The following is a 20,197-nucleotide window of genomic DNA, read 5'->3' on the forward strand; positions in this document are numbered from 1 at the left end:
GATATTGATATTTATCACACAATTGATGTTTATAATAGAGGAAGAGCGCATTTCATGTAAAAGCTGCTTACCGTATAACCTCTCCAGGTGAGCTGGTTGTTTTTTGTACTCTTCTAACAGACGAGCAGACTCGTCGAGTATATTGCGATACTCTGGAATCAGAAAATCTGCGTTTCCTTCGTGCACTTGCAACTCCTATAGCAGACGCACACACACACACACACACACAAATAAAAGACTGTACATCAAGTTAGCCACAATGTTCAGTTCGAGATCCTCACAGCAGAGTTTACCTTCAAAGCATCAATAAGCTGAACCTTTTTGGCCAACAAGAGCTGATATTCAAGCTTAGGATGAATCATTGTCAGTGTATGGCTCACAGAATCCTCGTTCACGTCTAAAAAGCCAAAAAATTAAAACAGGCATGAAAACAGCGTTGACGGGTGAAACAGCGATTTGGAGTTTCTACACATGTAAACTCACCATAAGAAATGTTCAGATTGATTTTGCGCTTGGTCGCCTCCTTCGAGAGAACATCCTTGAGGATGGATATGGTTGAAATGTTATCGGATTTAAAGTTCCCTTCACCTTTGCTGAAAAAAAACCCAACCAAGCAAAAACATCATTAAAATGAATAACGTCAACCTCTGTACTTACTACAGTACCACTGATGCATGTTTTTCATTGAGAAGTTTGCCTCACCAGTAGCTCGCCTCAAGCTGCGTTCCCAGGAAAGTGTTCTGAAAGTAGAAGGTGATGTTTTCTCCTGCTGGGGTTTTCTCAGGCACCTCGGGCAGACAGAACATGACCCATGAGTGGATCTCTGCAAAGCTGAACTGCCCCACCAGCCTCAAGGTGTTCATAGGCCTGTACACAAAACCCAGGGAGATGCAAGATACCTCCATGTTCAAAACAGCAGCCGTAACCAAACCTTAGAACGATCACGGATTGCCCATGCAGAGCGACACATGTAAAAATACGCAGACATTTCCTCGATCAGACGTTTATTTAGCGTTTTCGGAACGAGTCTCCAGTGTCGGCGCTTTGCAACGCTCAGAGGCGAAGCTGAAACATTTTCCCTCATGGGAACGTTGGATAACGTACGCGATAACACAAACGAACTTGTTTCGCTGGGGTTCCACAACATTAAACTATAAATCCATAAAATGTACGACATTCGTTAACGGATAAAAGAATTGTAGACAAATTGTTGTATAAGAGGAACGAAACACTTCAGGATGTGGCGTTACACCTGCGTCGCACCACCCTCGTTATTGATTATTTTCTTTTATAACACGGTCTGTCCGAATACTCGATTCTGATTGGCTGGAAGGTTTGTGTTAAAATCGGATAATGCACAGTCAGTTTAATCACTGATTTCATCGAATGAGCTGCTATTAAACGATTGTAACCATAGTGACATACAGTTAAACTCACAGCTTCATTATTAGTAGACACTCGGCACAGATGCAGGTAATTCACACACACACAATCGCTCTCTCTCTCTAATAACTATTTATTATAATTCACTACAATAAATGTAATATTAATGCACTACTTTATATTTAGGCAGAATTCTAGATCTAACGACCCGTATATAAAATAACTAACGACAGTTAACTGTTGTTTTTATTCTTTCGGTCAAATTTTGCGCCGCAAACATCAACGACAGCTTTGACTTTTCTGTGCTGGCACGTGATCATGGTATAAGTGAGATAATCCATGACTAGGTGTGCATAACACGATTTTAATGTGATTTTCTCCAGTTAAAAAAAAATAAATTAAATACTAACGGACTTCCTGCATCACTGTTACAGCCTACCTGTGTGCCAGGGTTCAGGTGTTCAAATCTAATCTAAGGCATGGGATTGATTTCTGTGCTCCATAGGTCTCACCTGCTGTGATCGATGGCGTGGGTCCTCTGGTGGAGCGAGAGTGGTTTGATCTGGTACTGACGTACCTGGCAGGTTTTAGGCTGCAGCCGTGGGGTTACGTAGGCCTGAAGTGTACCATACTGACCCTCAATTGACCTCACCTGCAAAGAGTGTAAAGGATAGTTAGTATGATTGGAACAATGAAAGGAAAAATGTTTACCCTAATTATTGACTTGTTTCTATACTTTCTATGCCACACTACTTGAAAACATGCGCTAAAAGCCAAAGCGGTACGAAGGACATGATGAATCTGAAAGGATTATACACCCCCCCCCCCCCCCGCTCAATGTGTACAAAAATGACAAACATCACTAGGACTGATTCTCTGTTTAGCAGCAGACTACCAGGTGATGTAACCCTTCTTACGTGATCCCGTCATGCAATGATGTAATCCCATGCTAAGCACTCAAATAGTCCATTCTACTGCTGGGATTCTGGTTTAAATCCCAGTTGTGCCCTGTGGTACCTAGGATACTGTTCCTGCCCTTAGTGGGTGGAAAGCATGGTGACATTTCAAACACATAGAAAGAGGCTTTTTTTTAATCACTCACTGAATGTCTGCATTGTAAACCGTCTCCAAATAACCATCTATACGCGATTACATTTAGACAGAATCTGCAGAATCGTCCATGAAACAAGTTAATTCATGTTATCGCCTGTGTTGTAAATGCCCTCGTTCCTGCAGAAAATGTATTAAAAGAGTATTTCAACTGCTGTTCTCCTGGGATTTTCTCACACACACACACACACACACACACACACACACACACACACACACACACAACAGTCTCTGGAGTTTACACAGAATGGTGCGAAAAACAAAAAAAATTGAGTGAGTGACAGTTCTGTGGGTAGAAACGCCTTGTTGATAAGAAAGCTCAGAGGAAAACGGAGAGATTGGTTCAAGCTGCCAGGAAGTGTATAATAACTCATATAATCACTTGTTATAACCGTGGTGAGCAGAATATCACCTGGACCTTTTCCAGTCTTCAACTGTCCGGTTTGGACGACTCTGTGCCCATGATATCCTCGGTTTCTTGCTCTTGGCTGACAGGAGTGGAACCTGATGTGGTCTTCTGCTGTTGTAGCCCATCCACCTCAAGGTTCGATGTGTTATGCATTCTGCGATGCTTTTCTGCTCACCATGGCTGGAAAGACTGATTATTTGAGTGACTATGCACTTCCTGTCAGCTCAAACCAGTCTGATCATTCTCCTCTGATTTCGTTCAACAAGAGACAGGATGTTTTGTGTTTTTCGGACCATTGTGTGTAAACTCTAGAGACTGTTGTGTGTGAAAATCCCAGGAGATCAGCTGTTTCGGATGTGCTCTTCTGGCACCGATAACCACGTCAACATCCAAGATCGCATTTTTCCCCATTCTGATGTTTGATGTTGTTTCTGCATGACGTTGTGCATTGTGCTTCTGGTACATGATTGGCTGATTGGATAACTGTATAAATGAGCAGGTGTACGGGTGTTCCTATTTAAAGTGGACAGTGAGTGTACATTCATTGGCTGTTTTAAGCACGTGTATCTCTTAGTTACTTTTCTACGCCAAGTCTGACAACTTATAGAATCGTCCCAGACCTTTTAAAAACCAAGAATCGCTTTTCAAGAGTGTTAACTGTTATTACGTACCTTCAATTCCAGCCTTGTGGTGTTAGCCTGGCATCTGTATGTGGCGAGGAGGAAATTCCCATTTGGCTAGAAAAGAAAGTATGCAGACAAAAAGGCAATCTCTAGAGTAAAACACTATTAGGATACAAGTTAATATAATGTAATATAATATAATATAATATAATAACTTGATTTAAGGAGCATGAATAACTGGAAACATTAATGTGTTACCTCCGAATCACATTCGCTGAAACTAACCACAGCTGAATTCTTATCCACATCAAGCAGGTCTATAGGAACATCACTCTGTGCAAAAATAAAAGCCAAACATTGAAAACATTGCACTAATACAATAAAAGATATGGTCAGATTTGTTGACTAGCGCTCCTGTGAGTCTGCCATGTGGTCTGACCTGTAGCAGAAGGTTATCGATGGCAGTCTGCACCTCCAGCGTGAGGCTGTAACTAGCATCCTCTTGGCACAGAGTGAACCTGTCATTGATGCTGAAGACCGGCACGGCGGACACAGCTGTACTGGACTGAGAGCTCTGCTGGTATTTCTCCCGTCCCTGCATCACCTTCACTTGCAGCTGCTCCAGCTCGGCCCTGCAAGCAAGCACGCACGCACGACATGAGCATAGAGCTGAGCCTAATAACATCCTCATGACTAGAGATGAAGATGTTATTATTATCGTGATTTGTAAAAATCGTGGTAAATTCTGTCCACACGCTCCTTTTTTGAGTGTGAGAACGGACGCTACAATTAAAAACCGAACGCGTCTGCTCAATTCAGCGTGAGTCAGAGTCGCAGCACGACTCAGCAGGAGTCAGAGTTCATTTATCACATGATGAGAGTGAGGCGAGCGGACTGACGGGAAGAGCGAGGCGAGCGGGCTGACGGGAAGAGCGAGGCGAGCGGGCTGACGGGAAGAGCGAGGCGAGCGGGCTGACGGGAAGAGCGAGGCGAGCGGGCTGACGGGGAGAGCGAGGCGAGCGGGCTGACGGGGAGAGCGAGGCGAGTGGACTGACGGGAAGAACGAGGCCAGCCGAGTGACGGGGAGAGCGAGGCCAGCCGATTGACGGGGTGAGCGAGGCGAGCCGACTGACGGGGAGAGTGAGGCGAGCCGACTGACGGGAAGAACGAGGCGAGCGGACTGACGGGGAGGGCGAGGCGAGCGGACTGACGGGAAGAGTGAGGCGAGCCGAGTGACGGGGAGAGCGAGGCTTGCGGACTGACGGGGAGAGCGAGGCTTGCGGACTGACGGGGAGAGCGAGGCTTGCGGACTGACGGGGAGAGCGAGGCGAGCCGACTTACAGGACGATGGCGGAAGATTTGGTTTAATATAAGCGAGTTTTCATTGTACTGTTTTGTTGTTGTGTTTTTCATTAAGAATAATAAAGAACCCATCATTAATGCAATTGTCCCCCAAATTACTGCTAATTCGAAAGCGAACGTGAAATGCGCACGGCCATTCATAAGTGATTTAAAAGCGAGGGCGAAAGGAGGGAAAAGTGCAAACGGAGCGTCAAAGCCCCCTTTCACAGCACCATTCTCCTGGCGAGCTCCGCAGACAGTATTACCATCTTCTATTAAGTTTCCCTCAGCATTTTCATAAAAATCCAAAAATATGACCACACTTCGGATTTGGGTTGGAAATTCTCCCGAGCGTCACTGCCTTCCGCCGTGTTCTCTAACTGAACTAAATGATTTTTATTACTATAAAAAAAATAATAAAACATCAGTAGGGGCAGTGCCACAGTGGGCAAGTGATGTAATCAGTGTGTGGTCGAACACCGTGTAACACCGGGAACACCGACTATCGCAGCAAGCCTAGTGACAACCATCCATCACTTTATAATCAAATATAAAACCTGTTTAAATGATTTCAGTGTGTGTATCAGTACCTTCTGTACATTTTGAGCACATTTTAACAATACTGTGATAATACTGATAATCTCTACTCATGACTCTTCCAAGACAGAAGCTTCTCCATAGGTGGAAGGTGGAACTTTGAAAGGTTTATCCAAGTGTATTTTAGTGTGTCATGATAAAAGATAAGCAAAGATTTAAGATCCTGCAAAGATTTAAGATTTCCCCCACACTTTCCCCCAAACATCCCTAGTCTAATTAATCATCTGATAATCAAGCCCTCTAAAGATTACATCAGGTGAACAGAGCCGTTAATCTCGGATCCTTTAAAGCAGAATCATTATTGCAGAATCCCTTAAAAAGGTAAAAGGATAAACCTACATGAGCTTCTCATGTCTCTTTTCCTGTAGACCTGTCATTTGAATTTGTGATACTATCCTACATAGATTTTTATTATAAGTGAGATTCAGGTAAACGGGTTTTCTGCTCTTTTCTCCGTAAAGGTCCGCAGTAATTACGCAAGAATGTTCCTTTAATACTGTGTGTTGATGCTGAAGATGGCGCTGTAGTTCCAGTGTATGTAGAATACCTGAGAGCGGCCACCTTGGCCTGGGTCTCTCGGCTCATCTTCACCTCGTCCCCTGGTCCTGCCTCCATCTGCTGAGGCTCTGTTGTGAGACCTGATACCCAACCTGCACATGCCACATTGAGAATAAGTTGTTTTTAAAAATCATTACATTAGAACATTTCAAACACTGCCAACTGATCTTAACTCACAACCTAAGAATTCTTTTACGATGTGGCACAGAAAACGGCACAGGAAAAGAAATCTGAACACAGACTGAAAGAAGAAGTCGCAGCTCACCTGTGTATGTTGTCGTGACAACCTCATCATATGACTCCTTTCCTACACACCCTCCCTGGATCGATGCAACACTTTCAGTCAACACCTTGTAAACACGAAAATACACAGACTGATGAAAACACACACGCACACACACACACACACGTAAATCCTGTAAATTTGAACTGGTTTCCACGTACGTTTTCAAAACGCAACGTGGGTTCGTTGGAGTTGTCCAGTCCGTAGATCTCGACCGTCCCATCATCCCTCCCAACCAGGATGTCTTTTACGCCGTCACCCAGGAAGTCGAATGTATCGATGCAAAGCACGCCTTGAGCAAACAATAAGATACACAAAAAAGATGCTTTAAAGACTTTCAGTGACATTTCCATCTTTATTTTTTTTGTTCTTCACTGAACGATGCCTAATTTTGAAAGTGTACACTACCGGTCAAAAGTTTGCGGACACTCGACTGAAATGTTTCTCATGATCCTAAAAACCTACTGATCTGATTGTGTGTGATTAAATGTTTGAAATCGGTGTCATAGACAAAAATATAATTGTGCCGACATATTCATTTCTTTCATTAGAGAACAAACATTTTATTTACAAAATTTTTTGTTGTTTAAACGGACGACTCGGAGCAAAATATTCCGAAAAGCAGCCGATAAGAGTCCAGCGTCGGTGTGAACTCCTTTAATACTGTTTAAAAAGCATCTCAGGGAAATTCCTCAAGAAATCGGGTGAGAAAACGCCAAGAATACATTTCTGGAAATTCTAGGCAAAAAGGGCGTCTACTTTGAAGAAGCTAGAATACTAAATTATTTTGATTTATTTTGGATTTTTTATCACAACATAATTCCCATAGTTCCATTTGTGTTACTCCAGAGTTTTGATGACTTTATTATTATTCTAAAATAATAAAGAAAAATAAAAAAATAAAAAATGAGTGTATCTAAACTTTTGAGCAGTAGTGTATATGTGAAAGGAATGGAATATACTGAATTAAATACATAGTGTCTAATCATACATTTTGTAACAAAACGTATCCAAGTTATTGTATAATGACGTGATATATGTATATATATATATATGTATATATACATACATATACACTCTATTAACTATCTTAATTCTTAATAATAGCACTTCTCAATACAAACAGATATTTTCCATTTTTTGCATTTCTAAGAAATTCAATTAAAGCATCACAAATTAGGAAATAAGGTTACATATACAGAATAGTACAAAGTTTCTACTATTGCTCACAGACATTGTTCCTCACCTCCTTTCTTCTTCTCGTTGTCCAGCTCCCACTTAGGGACAGGAGCTGAACGGGTTAACTGCACTAGACCCAGTTTCCCATCAGCCGTTCCGTAAAGCACTTCCTCCCCATCCTTACCTGAACGTCAAAGACATATCAGAATTTAAAAAAACCCCAACAACTTATATTTAGAATCCCTAAATATTACACCCTCATGTTTCGACTTTTCATCAGGTTCTCTCACCTCCATCTCTGTTGTGAAGCTCCAGAACAGACGGTTGGCCGGAAATCTCAAAATCATACAGCAGCTCTGAACCCTTACACAAATCACAATACAGAGCGAATTAGAGTAAAGTAAGGGTATTACTAATCCTATTTCCATGTAAGGAATAAAACGCGACGGGTGTCTGGTTATATAGGAAAATAATCAACGAAGGCGTGGCGCGATCTTTATTCTCTTGTCATGAACCCGGAAACTGCAAAGCTCTCCGTCCTGAAGACTTCCCTATCACATCTGCCTGTTACAAAGCACTGACACTGGATAGCAAAATAAATGTCTTGTCACAGAAAGCCTTACCATATCAATAATTACGCACGGGTTTAACATCTGTTTATATGAAGTGTGCGTTCTACAAGTCCCTGTGAACAAGCTGTTAGTAAAGAAGAAACGTTAAGGTATAAAATATAACAAGTGCATTAATATAAACCTTGCAGTAGAAACTACTCTCAGAGCTGCTGTTATAGAAAACTAATCAACAACCTGATCTGAGAATTCAACAGCACTACGGTATGAAAGCATTTAATGAGGTTTGAACTTAACATGTTGAAGCAGAGGTTGTTCTTTTTTACCAGAATTCAAAAATGATTAAAAAAGACATTTTCATAGGAACTTTCTACCATGATTCTAACTGACTCCTATCATGTTTTATTCATTATGCATTTAATATTGACATTACCTGTAATATGCGCAGTACTCTGTCCTGGCACGCCAGAACGGGCACCGTACGTCCCACCGTCTCAACTGGTAAGCACACCATGTCGTTGATCTTGTCCCCTGACAGAAAATAGTTCTGGTCTTTGCAGTCACAGTAGTGGTTGTAAATGTAGCTGGCACACACAAAAAGGTCTGCCCCAGAGACACGCCTGCCAACAACATTCAAATCGTGATACCCGTGTCTGACATGAGCGTATAAATAATATAACGATGTAAAAAATAAATAAATAAATAATAATAACCGATTATATATACATACTACCGGTCAAAAGTTTAAACACGCTCATTCTTTATATTTATTTTTTCCACTCACATTTTAGAATAATAATAAAGTCATCAAAACTCTGGAGTAACACAAATGGAACTACGGGAATTATGTAGTGATAAAAAATTTATTCTTGGCGTTTTCTCACCCGATTTCTTGAGGAATTTCCCCGAGATGTTTTTTAAACAGTATTAAAGGAGTTCACACCGACGCTGGACTCTTATCGCCTGCTTTTCAGGATATTTCGCTCCGAGTTGTCCGTTTAAACAAAGATTTTTTTGTAAATAAAATGTTAGTTTTCCAATGAAAGAAACGAATACGTCGCCGCAATTATATTTTTGTCTACGACAACGATTTCAAACATTTAATCGCACACCTTCACATCAAAAGCTTTTTAACATCATGAGAAACATTTCCGTCGAGTGTCCACAAACTTTTGACCGGTAGTGTGTGTATAATGGAAATGAAATAATAACTCACATGGCGTTGATGTTCTCGGTCAGATTGGCCTCAAAAGAAAGGAACTGTTTGCCCTTTTTGGTGTAACCCCTAACCTCAGAACCTGAGCACACAAAGATCTTCTCCTGTGGTGTTCCTAATGCACCTCCCAGCTCCAGTCTGGAGATCTTCTGTCCTGGGAGACTTCTGAATACAGGCTGGATGCAAACAAACAAACAAACAAACAAACAAACAAACAAACAAACAAAAAGGTATCCGTTTATGAAAACATGGCACAAATAATGTGTGTTTTGTTTTTATCTATTAATCTTTAAAGATGACAGTGGACGAAGTTTTAAAAAGTTTCAAACGAAAAAGACATTAATCACAAGAAATTCAGACCACAGGACAGAAGTGAGAATGAATCAGCGATTATCTCCACGCTGATGTTAGCATGAAGAGAGATCAGTGGAGTGAAGAGATGGCGGTCAGGTTTGTGTTTAAACACCATGAGTGATTAGTTATTTATTTTTTACCTCAGGTGATGAGACTATTGACTATCTCCTATTGAACACTTATAATCCTTTCAAATTTGGCAGGAGAGTTGTTTTTCCAGAAGTAGATTAGGTTATAAATGTAAAGGTAGGCACAGTGTATTTCAGTAGAATTTAAAGGTGCAATAGTCGATTTAAAAAAAAAAATTCTTACTTGTACAAATAACCTGGAAGATATGTAGAATAATGAAGGTATGTAGATACGTGACCTATCAAAAGTGTATTAAATCGCTGAGAAAACCCATTTGGAAAACTGAATTCTGGTCCAGAATGCTTGCTTGTGTTTGGATAGGCCTCCTGTCAGTCATTTTATAAACACTCCATGCACCACCTAAGATCTTGGGGAGTGGAGCTTCGTGAACATGGGTGGGAGTCATTCAAATGTCAAACCCAGCTAACTGTTAGAGACCTAATCTTGAGACAAGAGAAAGAAAGAAAAAAAAGACTAATCTTACCTTTAAATGCAATTGTCTTGGGGTAACCAGGTTTTAAAATGGCACAACTTCACTTCTGGCTGAGATTCATGCAGAGAATCATATTGTTTTCAGACCTATATAGTCCATCCTTACAGAGTTTTTTGTGATCGTTGGGGCCAAGCACATTTGGCAATGTATTTGAGGAGTTATTTTTTTTCTTTGCAGAAATCTACTTGAATTGAATCGGCGAAATTGCAATTGCACTCATTTGTCTTTCGCAGTGATGTTTGTTGGTAAATGAGATTTTTTAGCTGTACTCGTGTTCGACGCACGTGAATCGAAAAGGGCTTTGACTGAATGTGCGTTGTGATGACGTCACATGACGCGTCTGTACAGTACACTATAATATGTAGTAGAAATCTACCAAGCCACGACACAATTCAGGTAACAGTTGCATCTTTAACTAAGCAAGACCTATCAGCTTGCCTAGACCCTTACCTATTAGCTGTTTGCCAAGAAGTCACTTCCTGACTACATATCGTACTTAAAATGTATTTAAAATTGTATGACAAAAAATTAATGACAACTTGAATACTCACAACTGCCTCTCCCTTTTTCATCCCGAAACAGTTGACCACACCATCATGATCTGCAACAGCAACCTAAACAGAAAATCGAACCATGATGTTATTAATAATACAGGTCGATTTAAGAGTTTGAGATGAGACAGTCAGGTGAATCATCCAGATACTGGTGCAGACCCTTCTGCTGCAGAATAATGTCACATCTCGAGATTGGGTGTGTTGTTGCACGTCACTGAAACCTGGTTTATGCTGTCATGTTGAAACCCGATTCCTTGTCTATCACAGCGTATAGAACTGGAGCAGTTTCGTGTACTCAGTATGCATGAAGTTGAATGGACATGAAATAGGAAACACAAAATGACTATTTCACTAAATCTTTATTCGCAGTTGTTTTTTTGTGAAATCACCTTCTGTGTTGCTTTACGACCCACCGCAGGTAAAAGTTTCATCGTTTTCGGAGACGTCACTCCAACCTTGGAAAAGAAAGAGAGCAAAATAAGTTCTATTAAGGCAAGACGCTATAGGCAGAAACAGCCATTTTGGTCATGTTTTTTTCTTTCGATAAACTGCATCAATAACAAGTTCTCTTAAACTGCAGTGATCAAAACTAAATAGCACAGTTTTTATTTAACTGTTTTTGTCCACTCGTTATTTGACTTAGCAACTTTGAAAGATGAAAGATTTAAGCTCCGCCCACTTGGCTCAATCACAGTGAAATAAGTGCTATGATGCATTATAACATCATCCGAAGACCAGCTTTTTGGTTTCGCTTAGTGTGCAATTTTATATTTAATATAGATATGATATATAATATTTTATTCGACTAAAGCTCATTTGTATAAAAAAAAGAGGTCCTAATAAAAAATACGAGCAAATCAACTGACAGATTATATATATATATATATATATATATATATATATATATATATATATATACACACACACACACACACTAATATACTAATAAACAATATTAACCTGAAGTGTCTTGGCTTAAATCATAATCAGTTTAGAATTTATTATTATTATTATTATTATTATTATTATGGCTTGCAAAAGCATGAAATCTAAGGACAAATTGGGTAGAGTTAGAGCAAAATACATGCATCACTGTAACCTTGTGGCATAATAATAATAATAATAATAATAATAATAAAAGTGTAGCTGTATGAGAACACTCCTACCTGCAGGTAATCGACGTGTTTTAAATTGAGCTCCATCTTCTCAGTTGTGAAGAGATCACAGCAGATTTATTATTTTAGCTTCACAACAGTTTTAGGATTATTCATGCCTCTAATATAATATAATATAATATAATATAATATAATATAATATACAGGAATGTTTCAGTTATATATCTGTATCATTTGCGGGAGTAAAACAGTCAGCCAGATCATCACAACTCTGACTGGATTAACTGGAACTCGCGGATTAACGTTACTCGGGTCTCGGATCACGACACTGCTAGGTTAGCTAATATTGCCCAGCTACGGTACACAGTCACACATATTCCTCTGTTTTATGTTTCTAAAATAACTCCAGAGAAATCCTGATACCCAGAATGCACTTCTACATCCGTATAACAAACTCCACAATCCGCTAAAGCGAGTTCAAGCTTCATAAACAGACCAATAACTGGCTTTCCGAGCTAACTAACGTTTTACTTAATGCTAGTCCGCCATGTTTGATATTCCCTGCCCTGACACATCCACGGTTGCCAGGGAGACAGGGTTCCATTCCAAAATAACTCATGAGTCTCTAGATAAGTGAACTATGTGTTCGATTAAATAATGGCGCCTGGAACCCTACTTAGTGCACTATGTATATAAGAGACAGCCATTTTCGGATTCAACCTGAAATGTTAAAGTCTGGTTATGCACCGCTCATGAAAGTGAAATAGGATCATTTGTGAATGATTATGCAGAGATGAGTTCATTAGCTAATAAATATATATTATTAGTTATATACATAGGATATAAAAAAGTATAATATATAAACATGTATATTTATTAAAATGCAATTTTAATATAAGGCAGAAAAACAATAACAAGCTTAAAGTATGAGTTGTATTATTATTATTATTATTATTATTATTATTATTATTATTATTATTATTATTATGGTTACTACTACTACTACTACTACTACTACTACTACTACTAATAATAATAATAGTAATAATTAATTAATTGATTAATTTCAATAGGATCCTTTATACATAGGTTATGTTCTCATGAAACTGAAATCAAATTATATTATGAATAATTATGTGCATATGTTCAGTCCATTAGCAAATAAAGATATTTTATTAGTTATTTATAAATATATACATAGAATAGAAATATATAGATATAATATATAAATATATATTTATTAACAAATAAGGACGTGCATTTTTATTTTAAGGCAGGAAAACAAGAAGAAGCTTCAAATAAAAGTACTAGTTATAATATTATTATTATTATTATTATTATTATTATTATTATTATTATTATTATTAGGGCCATTTATATGTGGGTTATGTTCTCATGAAATTATAAAAAATTATAATATGAATGATTGTGCGCAGACGTTGAGATATTGAGTCCAGATTAGCCAATAAGGATATTTTATTAGTTATTTATATATAAATATATACACTTACAAGTAAATATATAAAAATAAATACAATATAAAAAATATAGATATATATTTAATATATTATCTATAAATATATTATAAATAAACAAGGATATGTATTATTAATTGAGGCATTTAAAAGGGCTGTTATAAAAAAACATTAATGCACAAAGCTGGTCTATAAAGCCTTCATCTTGTCTTGATGATGCCGAAAACGTTTAGTCAGTCCTGATCATCACATGAAAACAGATGGACCTTCTGATTGATGTCCACAACCCCATAACAGTGTAAACGTCTGCTTTGTAATTTATTTATCCCTCATACAAGTTGAGACCTGATCTGCTTGTAATGAATGTGTGTGTGTGGGGGTGGGTTGGTGGATGTGTGTATGTTTTTACCTGCTGAGAAATCAGGGAGGGTGACTGTCCTCCATCCACGGTGGGAGGGAACAGCAGAGGGTGCTTTTGGAAAAGCAGCACAAGTCTCATTCTGCCAGCAGCACAGCAGATGCCAGACATGTCTGCTGAAGCATACAAAGTCAGAAAAATACTCTCAAGGAGAAATTCATACCAGATGGACTGACACACTGACACACCAGATCTGAGGACCTGGAATGTTTGATGCCTAACTATGTCTCACGGAAAGCCCATGAAGGTCAACGGTTGTCGCATTTGAGATCTGTGGAAACTGATGCCTGCCCCGAGACGGTTCCTGGTTTCCTCCACGTCTATGCCGCTTGCGGTGGGATGGGGCTGGAATATATGCATATATCTTGGACTTCTTACCCTCCTTCTTCTTCTGATGGGACTCCTGCTGTGGATGGTGCTGAAGCAGCTGAGGAACTCTGTGGGATGCGGGGCCATGCAGTCCGGCCGCTCTTTCAGGGAGCCGCACTTTGGGAACTGCAGGAGCACCAGGTTCTGAGAATGAAAACACTGTTGGAAAATGGGGATTTTTATTGTTGTTCTGGCTGAAACTATTTCTGAAACCACTACTCTGAGTGGAATGACGCAGTGGACTGAGATTTCTCTGAACTACAGCAACAGAAGTCAAAACTCTGTTTATTTGAATAAGAAAAGGCATGCTGACTTTATGTTGATACATGTGCATTCTTTTATATATTCTGCAGTATACAGTTTACCTGTAGCTTATCACTTTAACATAGACCCATAAAGGTAAAATCTTAGACTTCTTAGCATTCTTAGACCAGGTTTATTCCCACAAATGGATAATTCTACTATTATTGTTTATAAATGCTTCATCTACAGGTCTTCAATTGAATGTCTATATGCAGTCTAATGTAAAACACTGTATTTATATTACATTGGTGGCTATTACACTCTATGGCTCTTTCATACTGCATCTGCAACAGTCCAGATCTGAAAGCCTACAGCAACAAGGTTTCTAGACATGATTGTTTTTTTTTCATGTCTAATTAAATCAAAGACGCCAGAATGTCATTCCTTCCCAGGGCAGATGTTCCTGGAAGAGGACTCCAATTTTCAGTTAACCGTACCTCACTGTCTCGCCTGTTCACTGTCAAACGTGAACCCTTTTTTTTGCCATTATGTATTTCTATAAAGTCTATGATGTGCTAAACTGCTTTGACTCTTCTTTCCACATCATGTTCCAAAAAATAAATCATTTGCAGGCCAGATACTACTCAAATTCACACAAAAAGTCAATATTTCATTAATCATCAAAATAGATTTCCGTAAGGACTTGAGCTTTCGAATTCTGATGAATTATACAGGTCTGCTTTCCGTACGCCTGAAGGTATGGCTCTGTGGAAGTGTGTGTCTGAGTATTTCACAGTCGAGGAATGAGATATGGTTTGAATAAAACTAAAGCGCTCAGGAGATCCCAGAAAAAGGAGATTGCTGACCCAAAAACTGATGTGCTGGATTAAATGAAGACAAATGGAAGGAATAAACTCAAATATTGTTTAAAGGTGAAGTCTGTAATGCTTAGGAATGTTTCTAGGCCTTCACTAACCATATAATTTCTCGTTATGATTACTGTGAAACGGCCCTGGCTAATTTGTACGTTTCAGGTTTCTGCGGTTTTTTTTTTTCTGGGCCAGAAATTAGCTCCACTTCTTACTAGGTCAGCTCTGTCTCTTTTGTCTCTTTTTGGTGTGTAGTAACCGCTACTGTTTTCGATTGTGGGTGTTTTTTCCAGTTCCATGGAGAAATGGTAGTAACCGTAATGTATATCCTACAGCCCAGTGTGATTTATACACACCACTTGTTTAAAATGTATTTTAAATTGTTTTACATGTCATGTGCGAGGCTTCTTATTAGTTTTGCTTGGCAGATAAACAAAACAAGCTAACTGTACTAGCTATGTACAGTCAGCAGGGGGCGCCAACAATCTCTGCTTCAAAACTTTATATTTAGAAGAAGAAGAAGAAAAAGAAGCGGCCTTTATTTATCACATATACATTACAGCATAGTGAAACTCATTTTTCACATATCCCAGCTTGTTAGGAAGTTGGGGGTCAGGGTGCAGGGTCAGACATGATCCATAGAGCACTCATGGAGCAGAGAGGGTTAAGGGCCTTGCTCAAGGGCCCAACAGTGGCAGCTTGGTAGTGCTGGGGCTTGAACTACTGATCTTCTACCCAGAGCCTTAACCATTGAGCCACTACTGCCCACATTTTCTTCCTAATGTCTCTATATACATTTGATGAAATGTCGTATAGGACAGAATAAGATGAAACAACGGTTTCTTCCAATTTCAAGCTGTAAATAGGAATGTATTGCATTTAGGACTTATAGTGCACCTATTATGGTTTTAAAACGCACCTAATTTTGTTTTAAAGGTGTCATACAATAGATTTACATGCATCCGAGGTCAAAAAACACTTTAACGTGCTCATAATTTAAACTGCAGCAATGCCTTTTTACCTCAGTGTCAAAAACGACTCGTTAAATGATTCGTCCTAAAGGATTCATTCTAAACTCCTCCTTTCAGAGAGCATACTCTGCTCTGATTGGTCAGATGTCCCAGTCTGTTGTGATTGGTCTACTGCTGTCACCATGTGTCGAAAAGGAAACGCCCAGTACCATAACGAGTTTCAGCTCCGTCTGAAAAAAATGAAGACTAGAGGTGGGGCTTTTTGTTACAAACCTACGTAGATTAGTACAAGAAGTAAATCTGGAATCACTAACGACTCATTTCAGCTGTTCAGAATCGGTTCCTTCTTCTGGGAATCAATAACTCCATTTGTTGTCCACTTTGATCTTTGAAACTTTGCAGACTTTTTACATTAACAAACAGCTCTATAGCACACTGCATGAAAAGGTAATATTTGAAATAAACAGAATAGGCGCTCTTTAAATTTGTAAGTGAGGAAGTGAAGAAACCTCAGACCGCACACCATAGAATTGATCCGAGGAATCATTCAAGCCAATAGTTTGGATTTGTTGCTTTACAGTGTCATATCAGAGTTGTATAGTATGCGGAGAAAATCTTAATTCAAATGTCACTTTGTGTCGTGCACATACAGAGAAAGAAAGTGAATGGTTGCATGTTGCTTGTTAGTGTGAACATAGGGTAAACGGTAGTATTAGCCCAAGGAGTCCGTTTGGAGAAAGTGGAGGCCTTGTCATTGTTTCCATTGCAATTACATTTTATGGTGTGGTACATTTTGTCAATAAACATGGCCAAGAATAGAAATAGAGGCAGAGATTGAGATAGAGAGCACTTCATTGGTCCCCAAGGGGAAATTTAGCAAATCAGGCACTTTCACAGAAACTTGTAGCCTGTTGGCAAACACGCAACATCATCATGTTTGTCGAGTACAAAAGGGTGAACTTTTTTGAGTCCACTGACTACACATTCCTCCGAATTGCTCATTGTGTTGTCGTGTTTAAAAATGTTCCCGCTGAAAACACGGAAGTGCAGAGAGCCAATCAAATTACAACCTTCAACATTATGATGGTTGTAGCCAGAAAAGTGTACAAAAGATGAGCAGAGCATCTCAGCATTTCAAGCTCTTTGAATAAAACTAGATAAAAATCACCGGATCTCTGAAGTAAACATCCCAACAACACAGCACAAACATGAGCAAAGCCTGAGCTATCCTTTTCATTCAGGCCATAATCTGTTCAAATACAGTCTCTAGTATCACTGATGAGAGCTCATCATGACCTGAAAGAGCCGATGCACGAACAGCTTCTACCCAGGAAGAAACGCCTCATTGCTGATGACACGCAGAAGAATAATCTACAGTGAGCTTATAAATCTATAAGCCTTTGGGGAAAAAATGCAATGTCCCATATAGCTGAATACATTTTCATTGTATGAATTTTAGTAACCAAACTAAACCAAAGTATTAGTACCCATTCACACAATTCCTTTTATATAAATGACTGTAGATACAAAAACAAAACAAAACAAAACAAAACAAAGCAAAAAAATAAAAGTCTCTCTACTGGACATCTGAAAGTCAAATTCTATATTTTTGCTAGCATTAAAAAAAAAAACCTTTTCTTTCGTTTAATAATAATAATACATTTCTTTTTTTTTTTTTAAAGTGCCTTTCATGATACCCAAGGTCACTTTGCAAGTACAACATGCAAATACAATTCACAAAACACTAAAACACAATATTATACATATGCATATATATATATATATATATATATATATATATATATATATATATATATATATATATATATAATACAATATTATACATAATACACTAAAACACATATTATGGTCTAAACCAGGGGTGGGCAATCTTTTCCGGAAAGGACCGGTGTGGCTGCAGGTTTTCATTCCAACCAAGCAGGAGCCACACCTGATTCCACCTGTTTAATCAGTTGATCTTGGCTTTCAATAGACTCAGGTGTGGCTTCTGCTTGGTTGGAATGAAAACCTGCACCCACACCGGCCCTTTCCGGATAAGATTTCCCACCCTTGGTCTAAACTGATCTCACTCAGCAAATAGAATCAATACTGCCTCCAGTCAATAACTCCAAATAAATTTCTCCATCCATTTACTTGCTAATGCTCTACATATAATAAATCTTACTGGTGACTGGAGCCAGCAGTGAATCTGAATTATGATCTTCAGGGGTGTTCAGGAACCTTACTTGGTTCTTATATTCTTGTTGTTGTTGTTGTTGTTGTTGTTGTTACTGCTGTTTTAGATATTAATATTTATTAAATATATTATTAATAATAATTAATCATTATTATTGGGTGCAGGGTGGCTTAGTACTTAGCACGTTTGCCTCGCACCTCCGGGGTTGGGGATTCGAATCCCGCCTCCAGCCTGCATATGCGGAGCTTTCATGTTCTCTCTGTGCTTCAGGGGTTTCCTCTGTGTACTCCGGTTTCCTCCCCCAGTCCAAAGACATGCACTGTAGGCTGATTGTCATTTCCAAATCATCCGTAGTGTATGAATGTGTGTGATTATGCTCTGCAGTGAGTAGGCACCCTGTCTAGATTGTCCCCCGAGTTCCCTAGGATAGGCTCCTAGGATAGGCTCCTAGTTCCATTCCGCTTATCCCACGACCCTAGGATAAGCGGAATGGAAAATGGATGGATGGATGATTATTATTATTTGTTTAACTATTGTTATTACTATACATCATTGCTATTACTATTTATTATATGTCACAATTGTACCACTTTGTTTAATGCCATCTGAACTGCATTCAGCTGCTATTTAAATTACTACTGATAATTAAATTACTACTGATAATTGATTGTTAGTGTAATCAGAGCAGTCAGAGAGATACTGCAGAGAATAATGATGTAGGCAGCTTCCAGGTTATAGCTGGAATATAAAGCGACCCTGGAGAGTGACAATCATTGTACTTGTCTTTTTTAGTTTTCACTTTTAAAGCATAATTAGCTGGAATGATTGGCGTATTTTTTCGTGTTTTGCTTGCAACTTTTTTTTCTTTTGCTGGAAAAAAAAGAAGAAGAAAAAGAAGAAGACCACAGCTGAACAGTTTTGGAAAATCTCAGTGTCCCATACTGTATATACTGTAATGTTTCTACCTTTCACTTCAATACACGAAGATGTCAGATCTTTAAACGATCATTTAGAGATGACACCATTACAACTGAAATGGAATTCTTCTTCATTACTGTAATGTAGGCTCTGGATCCAGCAACATTTCAGAGTGATTATAATTCCCACCTGAAGTTGATCAAATGACAAACTCACATGATTAAAGTGTCTCGACTATTCTACGAGGTGGAAAATCATATCCTCATAGACAAGCTGCAATTAATCTTCATATGCATGCTATAATGCTTCCTGTGTGTGTGTTTGTGTGTGTGTGTGTGTGTGTGTGTGTGTGTAAGATGCTTATTGGATAGGCTGGGACCGCATTGGCCCGCTGCAGATCTGGGTCGTACAGAGCGCTCAGGTAATCTGATAACACTCTTCTCACATCACTCCCATTCTGCCAGTAGCGCTCCAGGTAATTAGGGCTTTGTGTTTTTACACACTGCTAATCAGAATGATGTGTGATGTACATCACAAAGAAATGCTTCAGACAGTCGTCTCATCCAGTCCTCAGATACACTCACTACTCACGCACACCGCTCGCCTTGCTGCGATATTCGATGTGGTTTACGGTTTATTTTGCTGTACTTTTTCTTCTTCTTTTTTTACATATAGTTATTGTTTATTATTAATCACTTTTTTTACACACATACATAATAATTATAAAGAAATACTGTCTGTGTGTATGTACATGTATGTATGTATGTATGTATGTATGTATGTGTGTGTGTATATATATATATATATATATATATATATATATA

General features: G+C 38.8%; 1 protein-coding gene across 3 annotated transcripts in view; it reads right to left on the reverse strand.

Moving 5' to 3' along the window:
- Window positions 1-12,495, reverse strand: part of bbs7 (Bardet-Biedl syndrome 7) — a 12,965-nt gene extending 470 nt beyond the window's left edge. The window contains exons 1-19 of one of the 3 annotated variants that reach the window (XM_053631762.1): window positions 12,337-12,493; window positions 11,965-12,000; window positions 11,188-11,253; window positions 10,796-10,858; window positions 9,269-9,444; window positions 8,486-8,672; window positions 7,774-7,846; window positions 7,551-7,667; window positions 6,466-6,596; window positions 6,287-6,371; window positions 6,011-6,113; window positions 3,965-4,157; window positions 3,784-3,858; window positions 3,574-3,639; window positions 1,896-2,035; window positions 703-867; window positions 484-593; window positions 294-397; window positions 72-195 (exon numbers count right to left, since the gene is read on the reverse strand). In XM_053631762.1, the coding sequence (XP_053487737.1) occupies window positions 72-195; window positions 294-397; window positions 484-593; window positions 703-867; window positions 1,896-2,035; window positions 3,574-3,639; window positions 3,784-3,858; window positions 3,965-4,157; window positions 6,011-6,113; window positions 6,287-6,371; window positions 6,466-6,596; window positions 7,551-7,667; window positions 7,774-7,846; window positions 8,486-8,672; window positions 9,269-9,444; window positions 10,796-10,858; window positions 11,188-11,253; window positions 11,965-12,000 (2,014 nt within the window). In that variant the 5' untranslated portion in view covers window positions 12,337-12,493. Of the gene's footprint in view, window positions 1-71; window positions 196-293; window positions 398-483; window positions 594-702; window positions 868-1,895; window positions 2,036-3,573; window positions 3,640-3,783; window positions 3,859-3,964; window positions 4,158-6,010; window positions 6,114-6,286; window positions 6,372-6,465; window positions 6,597-7,550; window positions 7,668-7,773; window positions 7,847-8,485; window positions 8,673-9,268; window positions 9,445-9,934; window positions 10,190-10,795; window positions 10,859-11,187; window positions 11,256-11,964 lie in introns of those variants that run through there. The other 2 variants (XM_053631761.1, XM_053631764.1) reach the window with 2 other exon arrangements.
- Window positions 12,496-20,197: the final 7,702 nt, after the last annotated feature.

This window comes from Ictalurus furcatus, chromosome 8 (assembly GCF_023375685.1).
Source record: "Ictalurus furcatus strain D&B chromosome 8, Billie_1.0, whole genome shotgun sequence".
Taxonomy (NCBI): Eukaryota; Metazoa; Chordata; class Actinopteri; order Siluriformes; family Ictaluridae; genus Ictalurus; species Ictalurus furcatus.